At 41.0% G+C, this 19,434-nt stretch overlaps 1 protein-coding gene across 1 annotated transcript in view; it reads right to left on the bottom strand.

Moving 5' to 3' along the window:
- Positions 1-19,434, bottom strand: part of UBE2K (ubiquitin conjugating enzyme E2 K) — a 331,497-nt gene that overhangs the window by 53,513 nt on the left and 258,550 nt on the right. Inside the window, exons 4-6 of the mRNA XM_053704042.1 lie at positions 10,024-10,106; positions 8,855-8,954; positions 8,327-8,455 (exon numbers count right to left, since the gene is read on the bottom strand). Of these exons, the coding sequence (XP_053560017.1) occupies positions 8,327-8,455; positions 8,855-8,954; positions 10,024-10,106 (312 nt within the window). The remainder of the gene's footprint in view (positions 1-8,326; positions 8,456-8,854; positions 8,955-10,023; positions 10,107-19,434) is intronic.

The raw sequence follows: 19,434 nt of genomic DNA on the forward strand, positions 1-19,434 counted from the left end.
CCTGGATTGTTGGTAAAATCGTTTGAATGGTTTCCATTTTGAACGATGGAACTCTGAGGAATTTGTTTAGAATTTTTAAATCCAGAATTGGTCTGAAAGCTCCCTCTTTTTTGGGAACTACAAACAGGTTCGAGTAAAACCCCTGACCTTGTTCCACTGTTGGAACTGGGTGTATCACTCCCATCTTTAATAGATCTCCTACGCAATGTAAGAATGCCTGTCTCTTTATCTGGTCTGAAGATAAGCGAGACATGTGGAACCTTCCCCTTGGAGGAAGTTCCTTGAATTCTAGAAGATAACCCTGAGAGACTATTTCTAGTGCCCAGGGATCCTGAACATCTCTTGCCCAAGCCTGAGCAAAGAGAGAAAGTATGCCCCCTACTAGATCCGGTCCCGGATCGGGGGCTACCCCTTCATGCTGTCTTGGTAGCAGCAGCAGGCTTCTTGGCCTCTTTACCCTTGTTCCAGCCTTGCATTGGTTTCCATGCTGGCTTAGCCTGGGAAGCGTTACCCTCTTGTCTAGAGGCTGCAGAGCTAGCAGATGGTCCGTTCCTGAAGTTGCGAAAGGAGCGAAAATTAGATTTGTTCTTAGCCTTGAAAGGCCTATCCTGTGGGAGGGCATGGCCCTTTCCCCCAGTGATGTCTGAAATAATCTCCTTCAATTCTGGCCCAAAAAGGGTCTTACCTTTGAAAGGAATATTAAGCAATTTTGTCTTGGATGACACATCCGCCGACCAAGATTTTAGCCAAAGCGCTCTGCGCGCCACAATTGCAAAACCTGAGTTTTTCGCCGCTAATTTCGCCAATTGCAAAGCGGCATCTAAAATAAAGGAATTAGCCAACTTTAGTGCGTGAATTCTGTCCATGACTTCCTCATATGGAGTCTCCTTATTGAGCGAATTTTCTAGTTCCTCGAACCAAAAAGACGCCGCCGTGGTGACAGGAATAATGCACGAAATTGGCTGAAGAAGGAAACCTTGCTGAACAAATATCTTTTTAAGCAATCCTTCCATTTTTTTATCCATAGGATCTTTGAAAGCACAACTGTCCTCAATGGGAATAGTCGTGCGCTTGGCCAACGTAGAAACTGCTCCTTCAACCTTAGGGACTGTTTGCCATGTGTCCCTTCTGGGGTCGACAATGGGGAACATTTTCTTAAATATAGGAGGTGGGACAAAAGGTATACCTGGCTTCTCCCACTCCTTGTTCACTATGTCCGCCACCCTCTTGGGTATCGGAAAGGCATCAGCGTGCACAGGGACCTCAAGGAATTTGTCCATTTTGCACAATTTCTCTGGAATTACCAAAGAGTCGCAATCGTCAAGAGTAGTTAGCACCTCCTTAATCAGGGCGCAGAGATTTTCTAACTTAAATTTTTTTTTTTTATTTAATGTTTTATTGAGGTTGAAAACATGCTACAACATACATGTCACATTATAAAAAGTATACCAACATAGGTAAAAAACAAAAAGCAGAATCACAATTGATATACTTTTAGGGATATAGTCATAGCCATTATATCACAAAAAAATTTAACCTTGTATGATAAATACCTCACTTTTTCAGATTTAGTTTTGCTTTAAAACATTTTGCATATATGCATGACTACATATATAACACATAAAATTAAGTGGTCCCCTTGCATCTTGAAACATTCTATAAGTACATGTAGCTTGTGATACAACGTAAATGAATTTAAGGAATACTACATTAACACTTGTAAAGTTTAGGGGAAACATTCTATAGCCATTCACAACCAGTTTTACAAAAGAAAAGGTTAAGATAATCTTTTACATCTACAGGCAAACTCAAATATAAAAGGAAGGACTCTCACATCTTCTAGCTATGTTACACTTTGGAACATTCTATAAGTATATATAACCAGTATTACAGCAGAAATGATACAATGGAATGTCACATTAGTACTTTCAATATTTAAGGTTGCGGTACCTGAGAGAGAGACCGCTTAAAAAGCCCCTCCTAACAGGAAGGTACATTATATGGAAATATGGGGGGGGAGGTGGTCATTTAGGCATGGTGGATAGTATAGACTAAAAGTTATGGTAATGATAGTAGATATTAATGAAGATAAAGCTCCTTCTGTAAGGAGACTTAATAAAATATATAATCATTTGATGCCAACTAGAATGGTCTATAATATGAGTGTATACATCATAATAGGATGAGGAAACCAATTATAATAGAGGTTTACCATGAAAACTTAACGGGGCAAACCGGGCTTAAGTTTATGAGAGTATATGAAAATGGGAACTGATTAAGTGGCAGCACGTTAGATATGGAGTGGGTTGGTAAAAATGTACATGTATTCGCTGTACCTACTTAGCAGCCACACATAGGACATGGACATCATACCTAGAACTCTATTATAAGATAGTAGCATCACCATCTATATAGGGTAATTTTTATTACAGTGTAGAACATGGTAGAGAGCTCTTCCATGAAGTCATACACTATAGTAACACAGGCGTCACGCTGCCCCGGCCGTAGGCAGCAGCACACCCAATTAGAAGCCATATCCTAGTGAAAACAGACATAACTGAATATATAACTTTCTAAATGCAAGTCTTCTATGCAGCACATGAATTGGTCTAAAACAGGGCTAAAAATTACTTCCAACTGGGATTAACCTTATAATCGTATGCAAACAAGATATAAACAAGTCCTATGTAGAACAACATGAGTATATATACTGTTTAATCCATTTAATAACATGGGAGTAAACAAATTAATGAAACAAACATCTAGGGAAATATAAGCAGCAAACTTAAAGGGCCACTAAACCCAAAATCTTTCTTTCATGATTCAGATAGAGAATAGAAATTTAAACAACATTACAATTTACTTCCATTATTTATTTTGCTTCATATTTTAAATATCCTTAGTTGAAGAAAAAACAATGCACATGGTGAGCCAATCACACAAGGCTTCTATGTGCAGCAACCAATCATCAGCTAGTGAGCATATCTAGATATGCTTTTCCTCTAAGAATATCAAGAGAATAAAACAAATTAGATAATATAAGTAAATTAGAAAGATGTTTAAAATTGCATTCTCTTTCTAAATCATAAAAGAAAAAATGTGGGTGGCATGTCCCTTTAATGTAAATGTTAGAGTTCAGTATTTTGCCCAATGTCTCTGGGAGCAGAACCTACTAGTGATAAGTTTATCCTGCTTCATAGTAGATCAAGTTCACAGGAGAGCCAATAATAAGTCCTTCATGTTTGCAGCACTCGCCATGTACAAATACAAATGAGACCCTCCAAACAGATTTAGCAAGGAGTAAGCTTATAACCCGTATAAAATCGCCAACACTGGGATCTACATTTTTCAAACCACTGCTTGATCTAGGCAAAGTCAGCGTGTGCGGTTGTTTTCTCTGTGCAGTCCCGCCAACCTGCTCTTCAGCACAATAACCAGTATTAAATTGAGGCCCGCATGTCAGCATATATATTTGGTTCCTGGTCCGATCTAGTGGGAGATGTGGCTCAGTATCACCCAGTCTGCCCGATAGGACCATATCAATATTCATTACTGCTATCTCCAATTTCATTTTGGTCCTCACCTGCCAGGCTCCAATGGTCTCCTTGCCCACTACACGTTTTATACACTCCACACTCATCTGACATGGGCGGGTTGGCCACAGCCGGTTTCTGGGACAGCTCCTCAGACGGAATCTCGGCAAGCCCTTTACCACTTATAATGTCTCCATGATTCCAGTCTCTGTGGCGGTATTGAGAAACGTCTCCTTGCTGCTGGGAGCTAAAAGGGCAGCATGAGGGCTCGGGAGCTGATGCATCAGCATAGTTGTCCTGATAATAAGTATCCGCACTTTGCAAATCAAGGACGACATGTAGATCAGCCGTTCTTACAAGCCTGTCATCTCCTACTGCTTGATCATTGCAGCACTCACGCAGTATCCTCGATAAACTGGCAAAATGATCTTGTAGAAGCTGCGCCACAGCCGATTCCCATTTATTCAGGGCCTCCATCACGGCTAAACAGTTGATATCTCTCCAAGCCAGAAACTTCAGCTCAAAAGCTCCCAATGTCTCTAGTAGTATTGTGTAGTAAAGGACCCCCTTATATATTTAAAAGATTATTATTTTAGAAGTAGAGAAACACTATTTATATTATGCTAAAGCCAGGAGCTGTACCCACACACGTCTGATTCCTTTAGCAGTTGGCTCCGCCCCCCCGTTCTAACTTAAATTTAAACGTCACGATATCAGGTTCTGCCTGCTGAGAAACTTTTCCTGAATCAGAAATTTCTCCCTCAGACAGCCCCTCCCTCACTGCCAATTCAGACTGGTGTGAGGGTATTACAGATAAACTATCATCAGCGCCCACTTGCTCATCCTCTGTATTCAAAACTGAGCAATCACGCTTTCTGGGAAGTGTTGGCAGCTTGGATAAAAGATTTGCTATAGAATTATCCATTACTGCAGTTAATTGTTGCATAGTAACAAGCATTGGCACGCTAGATGTACTAGGTGTCGCCTGCGCGGGCATAACTGGTGTTGACACAGAAGCAGAGGATGATGAACTATCCCCACTACCTTCATTTGAAGAATCATCTTGGGCAACCTTATTAAATGTGACATTACTGTCCTTACTTTGTTTGGACGCCCTGGCACAATTTTCACATACATTTAAAGGGGGAATCACCTTGGCCTCCATACACACAGAACATAATCTATCTGAAGGTACAGACATGTTAGACAGACTTAGTCAGGCTATTAATGCAAAAAAACGTTACTGTCTCTTTAAATAATAAATCAGAGTACACTTTATTTCTGAATGTTTGAAAAACTATGAAGGAATTATCCGATATTTACGAAATTTGCACCCTAGTGTCTTAATGCTTTGAAAGTATTGCACACCAAATTTCAAGTCTATAACCCCTTAAATGAGCAAACCGGAGCTATTTGATCAATTTAGCAGTTTAAACCCACTACAGTCCCTGCCACAGCCTTTTGCTGCGGCTTTACCTTCCCTGGGGGTTATTCACCACAGAAATAAGCCTCTTAGGACCCTCTCACATGAAGCTGCATGCACTGCTTCCAGAAGTAACTGCGCAATTAAGGCGCAAAAATGAGGCTTCCTCCCTCTGCATACCAGAGTGAAGGGGCCTTCCTGACTAGATTAGGTGTCTAACACACTGCCAGGCGTAATAAAACGTTCCCAAAAGTGTTTCCAAGTCTCAAAACACTCCAAAAATCATATAAATATTATATAAATAAATCGATTTAGCCCACAATAGTGTCAACCAGTATATAGCCCATTTATAAGCCTTCATTCTGTTATGAGTCTAAGAAAATGGCTTACCGATCCCAAAAGGGAAATGACAGTCTTCTAGCATTACTATGTCTTGTTAGAAAAGAGACTAGTCATACCTGGAGCAGAAAAGTCTGCAAACTGTTCGCCCCAACTGAAGTTCTCTGGGCTCAACAGTCCTGCGTGGGAACAGCAATGGATTTTAGTTACTGTTGCTAAAATCATACTCCTCTTTTAACAGAACTCTTCATCACTTTCTGTTGTAGAGTAAATAGTACAAACCGGCACTATTTTAAAATAAACTCTTGATAGAAGAAATAAAACTACAACTAACACCACATACTCTTTACCATCCCCGTGGAGATGCTACTTGTTCAGAGCGGCAAAGAGAATGACTGGGGGGCGGAGCAAGAGGGGGGGCTATATGGGCAGCTTTTGCTGTGCTCTCTTTGCCATTTCCTGTTGGGGAAGAGAATATTCCCACAAGTAAGGATGAAGCCGTGGACCGGACACACCAATGTAGGAGAAATCTCCTTCGTTTTAGGAGCCCATGGATAAAAGATGGAAACTCTGTTAAGAAAGATATTTCAACATACAGGATATTTGTTTTTCAACCAGCAGCGGCTGTTGCTGCGGTTGCTGGAGCAGTTACCTATTGGTGCGACTACTTACAGGATTTGCTCAATGGGGAGGGTCCCCTTGACGTTCTTCAGGAAAGAATTAAGGCCTTGAGGTTGCTAATTCTTTTATCTGTGACGCTAATATGCAGATTATTCACAAAAATGGCACCCTTTTACCCCAATGGCTGGGGCATTCCCCACCTCCTATGACCCAGACAGTACGGAGATTTATGACTCCTCTCTGATAAACACCTGGTCAGGAAAGAGGGAATGAAAACTGCGCAATGCAGGACTGTCTCTCTGCTATGAGAAAAAAGGCACCCAACTTGTAAGCTGCACAGCTCTCAAAGTGAAACCTGTATATTCCATAACATTCTATGAGCCGATAACATCTCACACATAAAAGCAGCATAAAATCAAACAAACATAAGATTATTGCTCACTGTTCAATAACCCCCCTCAGGAGATATTAACCCTTGATTCTATACAGATAAAAGGAGTCACACTGTGAACCTGTCTTCTTGCGTTATCATACATGTATAAAAAAATTAAACAATCTTACCAGAATCTATGCCATGGAACAGTAACACGGCCCTTCAAGTGTGACAGATGGTAGCGTTGCTTCTGACATGGACTTGAGTGAAGCAAGCAGGCAGTGAAACTCGTCAACGGTCATTGCTTATGGAGCTGTTAATATGAGTCGGGATGGTTTCGCAGAAAGACTCTACCTGCATCTCCGGACTCTAACTGTCATCCATGCTCTCACTGAGAGGCTGAAAGGACTACTTAACACACCAGTCCCATCTCGAAGAGTACTACCCTCCATAAGAGACTACTCCGAAATCTTCTGATACTTCTCTGCCAACCTCCTGTGACGAAAGGCAAAGAATGACTGGGGTTATGAGGAAGTGGTGGAGGTATTTAAGCCTTTGGCTGGGTTGTCTTTGCCTCCTCCTGGTGGCCAGGTTCAGTATTTCCCACAAGTAAGGAATGCAGCTGTGGACTCTTCCCATATTAAGAGGGAAAGAAGGCATCTAAGCTAAGGAGAAAGACAATTTATGGTTCAGTACACTGGACAGCCCTTGTTTATTGGTGGGTGAATTTATCCACCAATCAGCAAGAACCACCCAGGTTGTTCACAAAAAATGGGCCGGCATCTAAACATTCTTGCTTTTCAAATAAAGATACCAAAAGACTTAAGAACATGTGATAATAGGAGTAAATTATAAAGTTGCTTAAAATTGCATGCTCTATCTTAATCACAAAAGAAAAAAATTGGATTCAGTGTCCTTTTAAGCAGTGACAAGTGTTTTTAAAAACGAACTGAAGCTCATTACTTTGTACTGAGGTTATCTGATCCTGTTCACGCAGGTGTGTAACTTTGCTCCCAGAAATATGCAGGGCTGACTGGGAACCAGACGCTTTTTCTCTAGGCTGAGCATCAAGTTCCGTCTGGTCAGGAAAGCCATTTACTGATGCTCGATTTTATAGACAAGTTTCTTTCAGGATGTACTGCGTTACCACCTAGCTAGCAAAAACACCCACATACTTTTAGATCTTAGTGTAATCATAATATTTAGTTTCCAATACTCATTCTTCTACAATGCTGGTGAGCAGCAAGAATTTGAACATGAAGATGTGTATCCCTAAGAAATTACAGTATATCGCTCAAAGTAAGCAATAATTATATTCTGAATTTTCTTGCATTTATACTTCATTAATAACTTCTTTAATGTTCGAAGATCGAGCAATTGTCACCAGGAGCATATTGTAAAATCAAGCAGGAAATAAAAAGCCTGCATTTTGAGCCAAGGTGGAAATCTGAATGTATTTGATCTAGAATTCAAAGTTAAAGGGACAGTCTACATGAAAATTGTTGTTTAAAAAGATAGATAATGCCTTTACTACCCATTCCCCAGCTTTGCACAACCAACATTGATATATTAATATACTTTATAAAATGTAAACCTCTAAAGTCTGCCTGTTTCTAAGCCACCATAGACAGCCTCTTATAACATGCTTTTGTATTTGCTTTTCACAATAGGGGAATGCTAGTTCGTGTGGGCCATATAGATAACATTGTGTCCACACCCATCACATTACTTATGATAGGACACTGATTGGCTAAAATGCAAGTCTGTCAAAAGAACTGAAAAAACTGGGCAGTCTGCAGAGGCTTAGATACAAGGTAATCACAGAAGTAAAAAGAATATTAACACTTTTTATGCAAAACTGGGAATGGGAAAAAAAGGAATTATCTATCTTTTAAAACAATAAAATGGTGGAGTAGACTGTCCCTTTAAGTAAGAATCAGGTCACTTTCATGTGATTTAGGTGAATACTTTAGCTAGGCTTACTACACTCTACATGTCATATTTACATATATAGCTCCAAGAACTCGCCATACTTACCCTATCAAAGCCCATGGCACAAAGGTTCTCTATTTTTTTTGTGTATTCTGGACTAGTGACTGCTGCTCCTGCGTACACGTGTGCCCACAGCCGAGCTGTCTGTCTGAACATTTCTGGATTTTGTTTGTACTATAAGTGAGAGAGAGAGAGAGAACTAATAAAATACATACTCACGTTTCCCTCTAAGATACCAACTACAAAAAGGTATTACATTAAATTATATATTGTATATATAGAATAAAGAGTGTCACTGATATAGTACCATACATTGCTACCTTCACTTATCGATCTCCATTCCTACTGATTAAAGAGAACTTTAAATGACAGGCATTGCTTTTTCTACAATATTACATTTCGATTGATCTCATTTTTATTTGTATACAGTTTATTCTCATTTAATTAAAGTGAAAGATGTGTATCAACTGGCATAATATATTTATATAAACCATGCTTAATTGAGAAGTTATAGATTTGAATAAGCAATGATAGTAAAAATATCTTTGTTGCTCTGTTGAAGGGTGGACTCACCTGATTTGCAACAACTGCATCCTGTGGATCATCTGGTTCTGCTGCAGCCAAAAGAGCTTGCAACGATAACAACACTGTTCTTAAGGTCATAGCAGCAGCCCTGAGAAAATTGCAACTATATTTAGGATCAGCGAAGAAAAAAAAATGCAATAGCTACAGCAAACATAATATTTTTGATTTCCAACAGGAAAACACTGGCCACTGACAGTCTTTTATAACAAGAAAAAATGGTTTCCCTTTGGTTTAATAAAAAAAATATGGTGTTTATGGACTTCCTAAAAAGTAACAGACTGATGCCTAAAAATATTTTGCTTCCGAAACTGATTTTTTACCATTATGGGAAAATCAAGTTAAAGAAATAGAAAGGTAAAAAATTTAAATGTGCATAGTATTTCTATTTTAAATAGAAGCGTTTTTGCAATATACTTTCATTAACAAAAATGCTTCTAGTAAAAGTTACTGGTTTTCAGTGGCATACACACATTTGGTGTGAGGACCTGTGCATCAGTGTTTAACCTCCAGACCTTCTCAGAGGGTCAGCTGTGGCTTGTAAGAACTAATTAATAGACTTGTGCATTTGGCATTTTCGTTCAATGCCAAATACGGAAGTAGGTGGGACTTTTGTTATGTTTGTATCTTTTTCGGGAACAAATTTCTTATTGTGAAAGTAAAGCACACTAAAATCTGTGCAAATCCAGATTTTTGTGTGCTTTACTTTTGGCTACAAAAAACCCCCTGAACATAACAAAAGTGCACCTACTTCCGCATTTGGCATTGGACGAAATGCTGAATACACAAGGTATTCACAGACGCAATACAATACTATTGCCAGCAATTTGAGCTTGACTACTGGTTAAGGTGACCATATTGCCGCTTTAAAAAGGGACACATGAAAAATACATGTGTCAGGGCTGTTTAAAGAAATGTTTTGTATAAAAACCCTGACATATGTATTTTTCATGTGTGTCCCTTTTTAAAGCAGCAATGAGGTCAGCCTACTACTGGTACAAGGGCCCTCACAGCATATGAGCATATACCACTGAAAAATAGTAATAACTTTTACTGATAGCTAATGTACCCCAATATAATATTGAATACTGAAAGGATTTTCAATTGTTTTCATTTTATTCTTATTTTCAAGAGTTCAGTATTTGTGAAATGTGTCTTACCATTGGTCTTTCAATATGTCCAAACATATAGCTCCTGTGACTGAACTAATATTTGGATGCCAGATTTTGGTAATAAACCGCACCTAGTAATAAAAACAAATTAATAGGATTTAATAAACTATTACAAGAATTCCAATAAAAAGATTCATTCATTGCTATTTGTGATTTGACAAAGATAAAATACTTTAAAACATTGACAGAGTTGCACAAATTGAAAACGTAATTTATGCTTATCTGATAAATTCATTTCTTTAATGGTGGTGAAAGTCTATGATCCTTTACTCCTGGGAATTACTCTTCCCTGTCACTAGGATGAAGCAAAGATTTCAAAAGCCAAGGAACTTTATAAAACCCCTCCCACTTAACTGGCAACTCAGTATGATGTATAGCCAACCCAAAGGTAGGAAAAGAATGAAACTTAAACAAATAGGAGCTGGTGAAAAATAATCATCCTGAGACAACTACCCGAAAGACTTTCCTACGCCTCAGAAGCAAAAACACCAACATGGTAGAATTTAAGAAAAAATTGCCTTGCAAAGTTGGACAACTGAAGCCTCATTCCTAAAAGGCCAGTGAATGACAATTGATATAAAAGAATGAGCAGTAATCCGTTAAGGTGGAGGCTTACCTGCCACTAAAAAAAAACAAAAAACTTTATGGAACAGAAGTCTCAACCAAGAAGACAAAGAAATGGCGGACGCTTACTGCCCTTTTCTGTAACCAGAAAAGAACACAAAACTAGAAGTTTGTTTTTAAACTATAAAGCGTCAATATAATACTTTGTATCAGACAGAAATTTGTTGTTAAACGGACACTGAACCAAATTTTTTTCTTTCGTGATTAAGATAGGGCATGCAATTTTAAGCAACTTTCTAATTTACTCCTATTGTCAAATTTTCTTAGTTCACTTGCTATATTTATTTGAAAAAGAAGGCATCTAAGCTTCTTTTTTGGTTCAGACCTCTGGATAGCACTTTATTGGTGGATGAATTTATCCACCAATCAGGAAGAACAACTCAGGTTGTTCACCGAAAATGGGCCGGCATCTAAACTTACATTCTTGCATTTCAAATAAAGATACCAAGAGAATGAAGAAAATTTGACAATAGGAGTAAATTATAAAGTTGCTTAAAATGTCATGCTCTATCTGAATCACAAAATAAAAAGTTGGGTTCAGTGTCCCTTTAAGGAATCAGACAGAAGATACAACAGTAGGAAAGAAAACCAATCTAGTCCTAAGAAACTGCCTTATCCTAAAAAAATAAGATAAGGAAGATTAGATAACAGAGCAGTTAACTCCAAAAAATCTTTCTAGCAGAAAAAACAGGCAAAAGAAAGAGAAGCCTGCAAACCCCACAAAAGCAAAATAATACTCCAAGGAGAGAATTGTTTTAATAATACTTAACTCTAGCCAAAGCTAGAACAAAAGCTATGAATATCTGAAAGATTAGCAATCTTCCAAAGGAAAAGAACTGTAAGAGTTGAATTCTGACCCTTAAAAGGGACAGTCTAGTCAAAAATAAACTTTCATGATTCAAATAGGGCATGTAATTTTAAACAACTTTCCAATTTAGTTTTAACATCAAATGTGCTTTGTTCTCTTGGTATTCTTAGTTGAAACCTAAACCTAGGTAGGCTCATATGATAATTTCTAAGCCTTTGAAGGCATGTTTTTTTATATGCTTTTCACAAAAGGGGAGTGCTAGTTAATGTGAGCCATATAGATAACGTGATCACGCCCGTGGCTTGCGGCAGACACTGCACTAATTGGCTAAAATGCAAGCCAATAGATAATAAATAAAAATTTCATGTGATCAGTAATGGGTCCCAACACCGTGTTTACTGGATCGCCGGCGTGCACATCTTTCTACAAGCTGCAGTGCATGGTTTTTTTTTTTTTAAAAATGCTGTTACATGACAGACAGCAGCTCTGCAAGATTCTGTTTAAAACTGACAGCATTAAAGGGACATGAAAGCCAATTTTTTTTTCTTTCGTGATTTAGAAAGAGCATGTCATTTTAAACAACTTTCTAATTTACTTCAATTATCTATTTTGCTTCATTCTCTTGATATCACTTGCTGAAAAGCATATCTAGATATGCTCAATAGCTGCTGATTGGTTGCTGCACCTAGAGGCCTTGTGTGATTGGCTCACACATGTGCATTGCTATTTCTTCAACAAAGGATATCTAAAGAATTGAGCAAATTAGATAATAGAAGTAAATTGGAAAGTTGTTTAAAATTGCATGCCTATCTGAATCATGAAAGTTTAATTTTGACTAGACTGTCCCTTTAACTGACAGGCAGAGAGCGCAGAGCAGTCAGAGCTAAAGGAAGCATCACACTAAATTGTTTTCCTGCACAGCCCCTGCGCTCTCTGCAAAACACTGTGGTGCGATGACAGCAGAGGGACCCGCCTCCTCCACAGGGGCTGATGGAACTCTGAATCCCACTTGTCTCTTATGCATTGCGCAGCAGTAAAATGTGAAAATCCTACTGCTTCCGATTGTGTGTGCCCTCTTTGTAATCTGGTAGGTCAGAAAGGGAGGGGGGATCCAGCCGTTCCTAAGTTGGGCCCATTAAAGCTCATGTTCCTGTCTGTGCAGGGCCAGTCTAATGTCTCTCTCTCCTCCTGCTAGTAAAACTGGGAATAAGCAATGTATCTGCTTTTAGCTTTAGGAGGTCAGGCTATTCCTCGCTCTGCTTTGCATTTAACCACTTGGCTACCTCAGAAGACAACCAAGCTAGGATACAAAAAAATTGTTACAATATATATAAAAAAAAAAGTATGGCCACAAACAAAATAACATTTACAACACGACATATATAATTATTGTGTTGTAAATGTTAGATTTTGTTTGTGGCCATACTTTTTAATTTTATATAACAGATTATATATATATATATTTATATTTTCATATTCTGTGGAAGCCAAGAGTTAAATGGAAAACAGTAGAAGGAAGAAGTTAAGGCTTAACCTGTGTGTGTGCACTGTCTCAGAAATGGCACTCTCACTGATAGTAGTAATTACCAGAACAACCAGCCTAATACCTATACATCCAAGAAATCCCATATATGTAACCCACATTGCAGGAGGAAAAACTCCCTGGATTTGTGTGAATAGATATGAAAAGGGTGGTGTGACGAGGGTGTGTTGTAGGACAGTCGGCGTGACGTGTGTGTGTTGTAGGACAGTCGGCGTGACGTGTGTGTGTTGTAGGACAGTCGGCGTGACGTGTGTGTGTTGTAGGACAGTCGGCGTGACGTGTGTGTGTTGTAGGACAGTCGGCGTGACGTGTGTGTGTTGTAGGACAGTCGGCGTGACGTGTGTGTGTTGTAGGACAGTCGGCGTGACGTGTGTGTGTTGTAGGACAGTCGGCGTGACGTGTGTAGTAGGACAGTCGGCGTGACGTGTGTGTGTAGTAGGACAGTCGGCGTGACGTGTGTGTGTAGTAGGACAGTCGGCGTGACGTGTGTGTGTTGTAGGACAGTCGGCGTGACGTGTGTGTGTTGTAGGACAGTCGGCGTGACGTGTGTGTGTTGTAGGACAGTCGGCGTGACGTGTGTGTGTTGTAGGACAGTCGGCGTGACGTGTGTGTGTTGTAGGACAGTCGGCGTGACGTTGTGTGTTGTAGGACAGTCGGCGTGACGTTGTGTGTTGTAGGACAGTCGGCGTGACGTTGTGTGTTGTAGGACAGTCGGCGTGACGTTGTGTGTTGTAGGACAGTCGGCGTGACGTTGTGTGTTGTAGGACAGTCTGCGTGACGTTGTGTGTTGTAGGACAGTCGGCGTGACGTTGTGTGTTGTAGGACAGTCGGCGTGACGTTGTGTGTTGTAGGACAGTCTGCGTGACGTTGTGTGTTGTAGGACAGTCGGCGTGACGTTGTGTGTTGTAGGACAGTCGGCGTGACGTTGTGTGTTGTAGGACAGTCGGCGTGACGTTGTGTGTTGTAGGACAGTCGGCGTGACGTTGTGTGTTGTAGGACAGTCGGCGTGACGTTGTGTGTGTGGTGTGGGTGTTGTATGAGAGTGTGTGTGGTGTGGGTGTTGTATGAGTGTGCAATGCATCTGCTTTTAGCTTTAGGAGGTCAGGTCCTATATTCCTTGCTCTGCTTTGTTTTGGATTTAACCCCAGATGTTTTGCATCTGCTTTTAGCGTTAGGAGGTCTATATCTATCTATCTATCTATCTGAGGAAGGAGAGTGTCCCCGAAACGTCACGCTTATTCTAATAAAGTACACTTAAAAAGACCAGAGTGTGCCTTCTTCTATCATATATATATATTTATTTTTTTTCGTCATATTCTGTGGCAGCCAAGGGTTACATGGAAAACAGTAGAAGGAAGTAGTTAAGGCTTAACCTGTGTTTGTGCACTGTCTCAGAAATGGCACTCTCACTGATAGTAGTAATTACCAGAGCAACAAGCCTAATACTTGAAAAGAATAAAAAACAGAGGTGCCACCATGGTCTAATATCGCCAGTACAGGTAAAATGAGCAGCAATATGAGAATGTGAATACTCACAAACATAAAGCACCCCACTGGTGCTAGTAGAGCAGACTGACACTTCTCAGTGGTTCAGCACACTGTATCCAAAGCGCAGAGACAGTCAGGAATCCTCTGACACTCCAATGTATATGTGCCTATGGATAAAGGAAAAAGCAACACAACATGGCCCAATATCATCAGGACAAGGGGAAAATAATACCAATTGCTTGCACTTACAAGATGGTGGGCACCTGCAGGTGCAATCTCAGCAAACTGGAGCCAAAACGTCGCCCAGTAGACTTAAAACAGCAATCCTCAACAGGAACCAGGATCAACGATATAATTTATCACAGGAGGTGAAAAAAATACACACAATAGCAAGTGTATAAAAGTATAAAAAGTCTTTATTAACACAGCAACTAGTTTCTCAGCCTACTCAGGGCTGTTTCATCAGGCTATGACAAACATTATAAAACACTTGCTATTTAACAGAAATCTAAAAACAAATGGGCTATTGTGATTGGATAATCAATTAGCAGAAACACAATTGGCAAAAAAAACCACACCTAACTACAATCACCTTTGTGTGGTTGTTAAGGTAACCTTTGTAAACACATGTAGGTAAGAAGATATTTACATGTTGAACCTCCTTACAAATACAATGTATAAATAGATGTATAAAAAACATAATTTATGCTTACCTGATAAATTCCTTTCTTCTGTTGTGTGATCAGTCCACGGGTCATCATTACTTCTGGGATATAACTCCTCCCCAACAGGAAATGCAAGAGGATTCACCCAGCAGAGCTGCATATAGCTCCTCCCCTCTACGTCAGTCCCAGTCATTCGACCAAGAATCAACGAGAAAGGAGTAACCAAGGGTGAAGTGGTGACTGGAGTATAATTTAAAAAATATTTACCTGCCTTAAAACAGGGCGGGCCGTGGACTGATCACACAACAGAAGAAAGGAATTTATCAGGTAAGCATAAATTATGTTTTATTCTGTTATGTGTGATCAGTCCACGGGTCATCATTACTTCTGGGATACCAATACCAAAGCAAAAGTACACGGATGACGGGAGGGATAGGCAGGCTCATTATACAGAAGGAACCACTGCCTGAAGAACCTTTCTCCCAAAAATAGCCTCCGAAGAAGCAAAAGTGTCAAATTTGTAAAATTTGGAAAAAGTATGAAGCGAAGACCAAGTTGCAGCCTTGCAAATCTGTTCAACAGAGGCCTCATTCTTAAAGGCCCAAGTGGAAGCCACAGCTCTAGTGGAGTGGGCTGTAATTCTTTCAGGAGGCTGCTGTCCAGCAGTCTCATAGGCTAAACGTATTATGCTACGAAGCCAAAAAGAGAGAGAGGTAGCAGAAGCTTTTTGACCTCTCCTCTGTCCAGAATAAACGACAAACAGGGAAGAAGTTTGGCGAAAATCTTTAGTTGCCTGCAAGTAGAACTTGAGGGCACGAACTACATCCAGATTGTGTAGAAGACGTTCCTTCTTTGAAGAAGGATTTGGACACAGGGATGGAACAACAATCTCTTGATTGATGTTCCTGTTAGTGACTACCTTAGGTAAGAACCCAGGTTTAGTACGCAGAACTACCTTGTCTGAGTGAAAAATCAGATAAGGGGAATCACAATGTAAGGCTGATAACTCAGAAACTCTTCGAGCCGAGGAAATAGCCATTAAAAACAGGACTTTCCAAGATAACAATTTTATATCAATGGAATGAAGGGGTTCAAACGGAACACCCTGTAAAACGTTAAGAACTAAGTTTAAACTCCATGGCGGAGCAACAGCCTTAAACACAGGCTTGATCCTAGCTAGAGCCTGACAAAAGGCCTGGACGTCTGGATCTTCTGACAGACGCCTGTGTAACAAGATGGACAGAGCTGAAATCTGTCCCTTTAATGAGCTAGCTGATAAACCCTTTTCTAAGCCTTCTTGTAGAAAAGACAATATCCTAGCGATCCTAACCTTACTCCAGGAGTAACCTTTGGATTCGCACCAGTATAGGTATTTCCGCCATATTTTATGGTAAATCCTTCTGGTAACAGGCTTCCTAGCCTGAATCAGGGTATCAATAACCGACTCAGAAAAACCACGTTTTGATAAAATCAAGCGTTCAATTTCCAAGCAGTCAGCTTCAGAGAAGTTAGATTTTGATGTTTGAATGGACCCTGTATCAGAAGGTCCTGTCTTAGAGGTAGAGACCAAGGCGGACAGGATGACATGTCCACTAGATCTGCATACCAAGTCCTGCGTGGCCATGCAGGTGCTATTAGAATTACTGATGCTCTCTCCTGTTTGATTTTGGCAATCAATCGAGGAAGCAGCGGGAAGGGTGGAAACACATAAGCCATCCCGAAGTTCCAAGGTGCTGTCAAAGCATCTATCAGAACTGCTTCCGGATCCCTGGATCTGGACCCGTAGCGAGGAAGTTTGGCGTTCTGGCGAGACGCCATGAGATCTATCTCTGGTTTGCCCCAACGTCGAAGTATTTGGGCAAAGACCTCCGGATGAAGTTCCCACTCCCCCGGATGAAAAGTCTGGCGACTCAAGAAATCCGCCTCCCAGTTCTCCACTCCCGGGATGTGGATTGCTGACAGGTGGCAAGAGTGAGACTCTGCCCAGCGAATTATCTTTGATACTTCCATCATTGCTAGGGAGCTTCTTGTCCCTCCCTGATGGTTGATGTAAGCTACAGTCGTGATGTTGTCCGACTGAAACCTGATGAACCCCCGAGTTGTTAACTGGGGCCAAGCCAGAAGGGCATTGAGAACCGCTCTCAATTCCAGAATGTTTATTGGCAGGAGACTCTCCTCCTGATTCCATAGTCCCTGAGCCTTCAGAGAATTCCAGACAGCGCCCCAACCTAGTAGGCTGGCGTCTGTTGTTACAATTGTCCAGTCTGGCCTGCTGAATGGCATCCCCCTGGACAGGTGTGGCCGATAAAGCCACCATAGAAGAGAATTTCTGGTCTCTTGATTTAGATTCAGAGTAGGGGACAAATCTGAGTAATCCCCATTCCACTGACTTAGCATGCATAATTGCAGCGGTCTGAGATGTAGGCGTGCAAAAGGTACTATGTCCATTGCCGCTACCATTAAGCCGATCACCTCCATGCATTGAGCTACTGACGGGTGTTGAATGGAATGAAGGACACGGCATGCGTTTTGAAGCTTTGTTAACCTGTCTTCTGTCAGGTAAATCTTCATTTCTACAGAATCTATAAGAGTCCCCAAGAATGGAACTCTTGTGAGAGGAAAGAGAGAACTCTTCTTTTCGTTCACTTTCCATCCATGCGACCTTAGAAATGCCAGAACTAACTCTGTATGAGACTTGGCAGTTTGAAAGCTTGAAGCTTGTATTAGAATGTCGTCTAGGTACGGAGCTACCGAAATCCCTCGCGGTCTTAGTACCGCCAGAAGGGCACCCAGAACCTTTGTGAAGATTCTTGGAGCCGTAGCCAATCCGAATGGAAGAGCTACAAACTGGTAGTGCCTGTCTAAGAAGGCAAACCTTAGATACCGGTGATGATCTTTGTGGATCGGAATGTGAAGGTAAGCATCCTTTAAATCCACAGTGGTCATGTACTGACCCTCTTGGATCATGGGTAAAATTGTCCGAATAGTTTCCATTTTGAACGATGGAACTCTTAGGAATTTGTTTAGAATCTTTAAATCTAAGATTGGCCTGAAAGTTCCCTCTTTTTTGGGAACCACAAACAGGTTTGAGTAGAACCCTTGTCCTTGTTCCGACCGCGGAACCGGATGGATCACTCCCATTAATAACAGATCTTGTACGCAGCGTAGAAACGCTTCTTTCTTCATCTGGTTTGTTGACAACCTTGACAGATGAAATCTCCCTCTTGGGGGAGATAATTTGAAGTCTAGAAGGTATCCCTGAGATATGATCTCTAGTGCCCAGGGATCCTGAACATCTCTTGCCCAGGCCTGGGCGAAGAGAGAGAGTCTGCCCCCCACTAGATCCGGTCCCGGATCGGGGGCTCTCGATTCATGCTGTCTTTGGGGCAGCAGCAGGTTTCCTGGCCTGCTTGCTCTTGTTCCAGGCCTGGTTAGGCTTCCAGCCTTGCCTGTAACGAGCAACATCTCCTTCCTGTTTTGGTGCAGTGGAGGTTGATGCTGCTCCTGTTTTGAAATTCCGAAAGGGACGAAAATTAGACTGTCTAGCCTTAGCTTTGGCTTTGTCTTGGGGTAGGGCGTGGCCCTTACCTCCTGTAATGTCAGCGATAATTTCTTTCAAACCGGGCCCAAATAAAGACTGCCCCTTGAAAGGTATATTAAGTAATTTGGACTTAGAAGTAACATCTGCTGACCAGGATTTTAGCCACAGCGCCCTACGTGCCTGTATGGCGAATCCTGAGTTCTTAGCCGTAAGTTTGGTTAAATGTACTACGGCCTCCGAAATGAAAGAATTAGCTAGTTTAAGGACTCTAAGCCTGTCCGTAATGTCGTCTAGCGTAGATGAACTAAGGTTCTCTTCCAGCGACTCAATCCTCCAATTTAAATTTAAAATTTGAAATATCTGAGTCCAATCTGTTTGGATCAGAACCGTCACCCACAGAATGAAGCTCTCCGTCCTCATGCTCTGCGAGCTGTGACGCAGTATCAGACATGGCCCTAGCATTGTCAGCGCACTCTGTTCTCACCCCAGAGTGATCACGCTTGCCTCTTAGTTCTGGTAATTTAGACAAAACTTCAGTCATAACAGTAGCCATATCTTGTAATGTTATCTGTAATGGCCGCCCAGATGTACTAGGCGCCATAATATCACGCACCTCCCGGGCGGGAGATGCAGGTACTGCCGCGTGAGGCGAGTTAGTCGGCATAACTCTCCTCTCGCTGTTTGGTGAAATTTGTTCACATTGTACAGATTGACTTTTATTTAAAGTAGC

Source organism: Bombina bombina, chromosome 2 (genome assembly GCF_027579735.1).
Source record: "Bombina bombina isolate aBomBom1 chromosome 2, aBomBom1.pri, whole genome shotgun sequence".
Taxonomy (NCBI): Eukaryota; Metazoa; Chordata; class Amphibia; order Anura; family Bombinatoridae; genus Bombina; species Bombina bombina.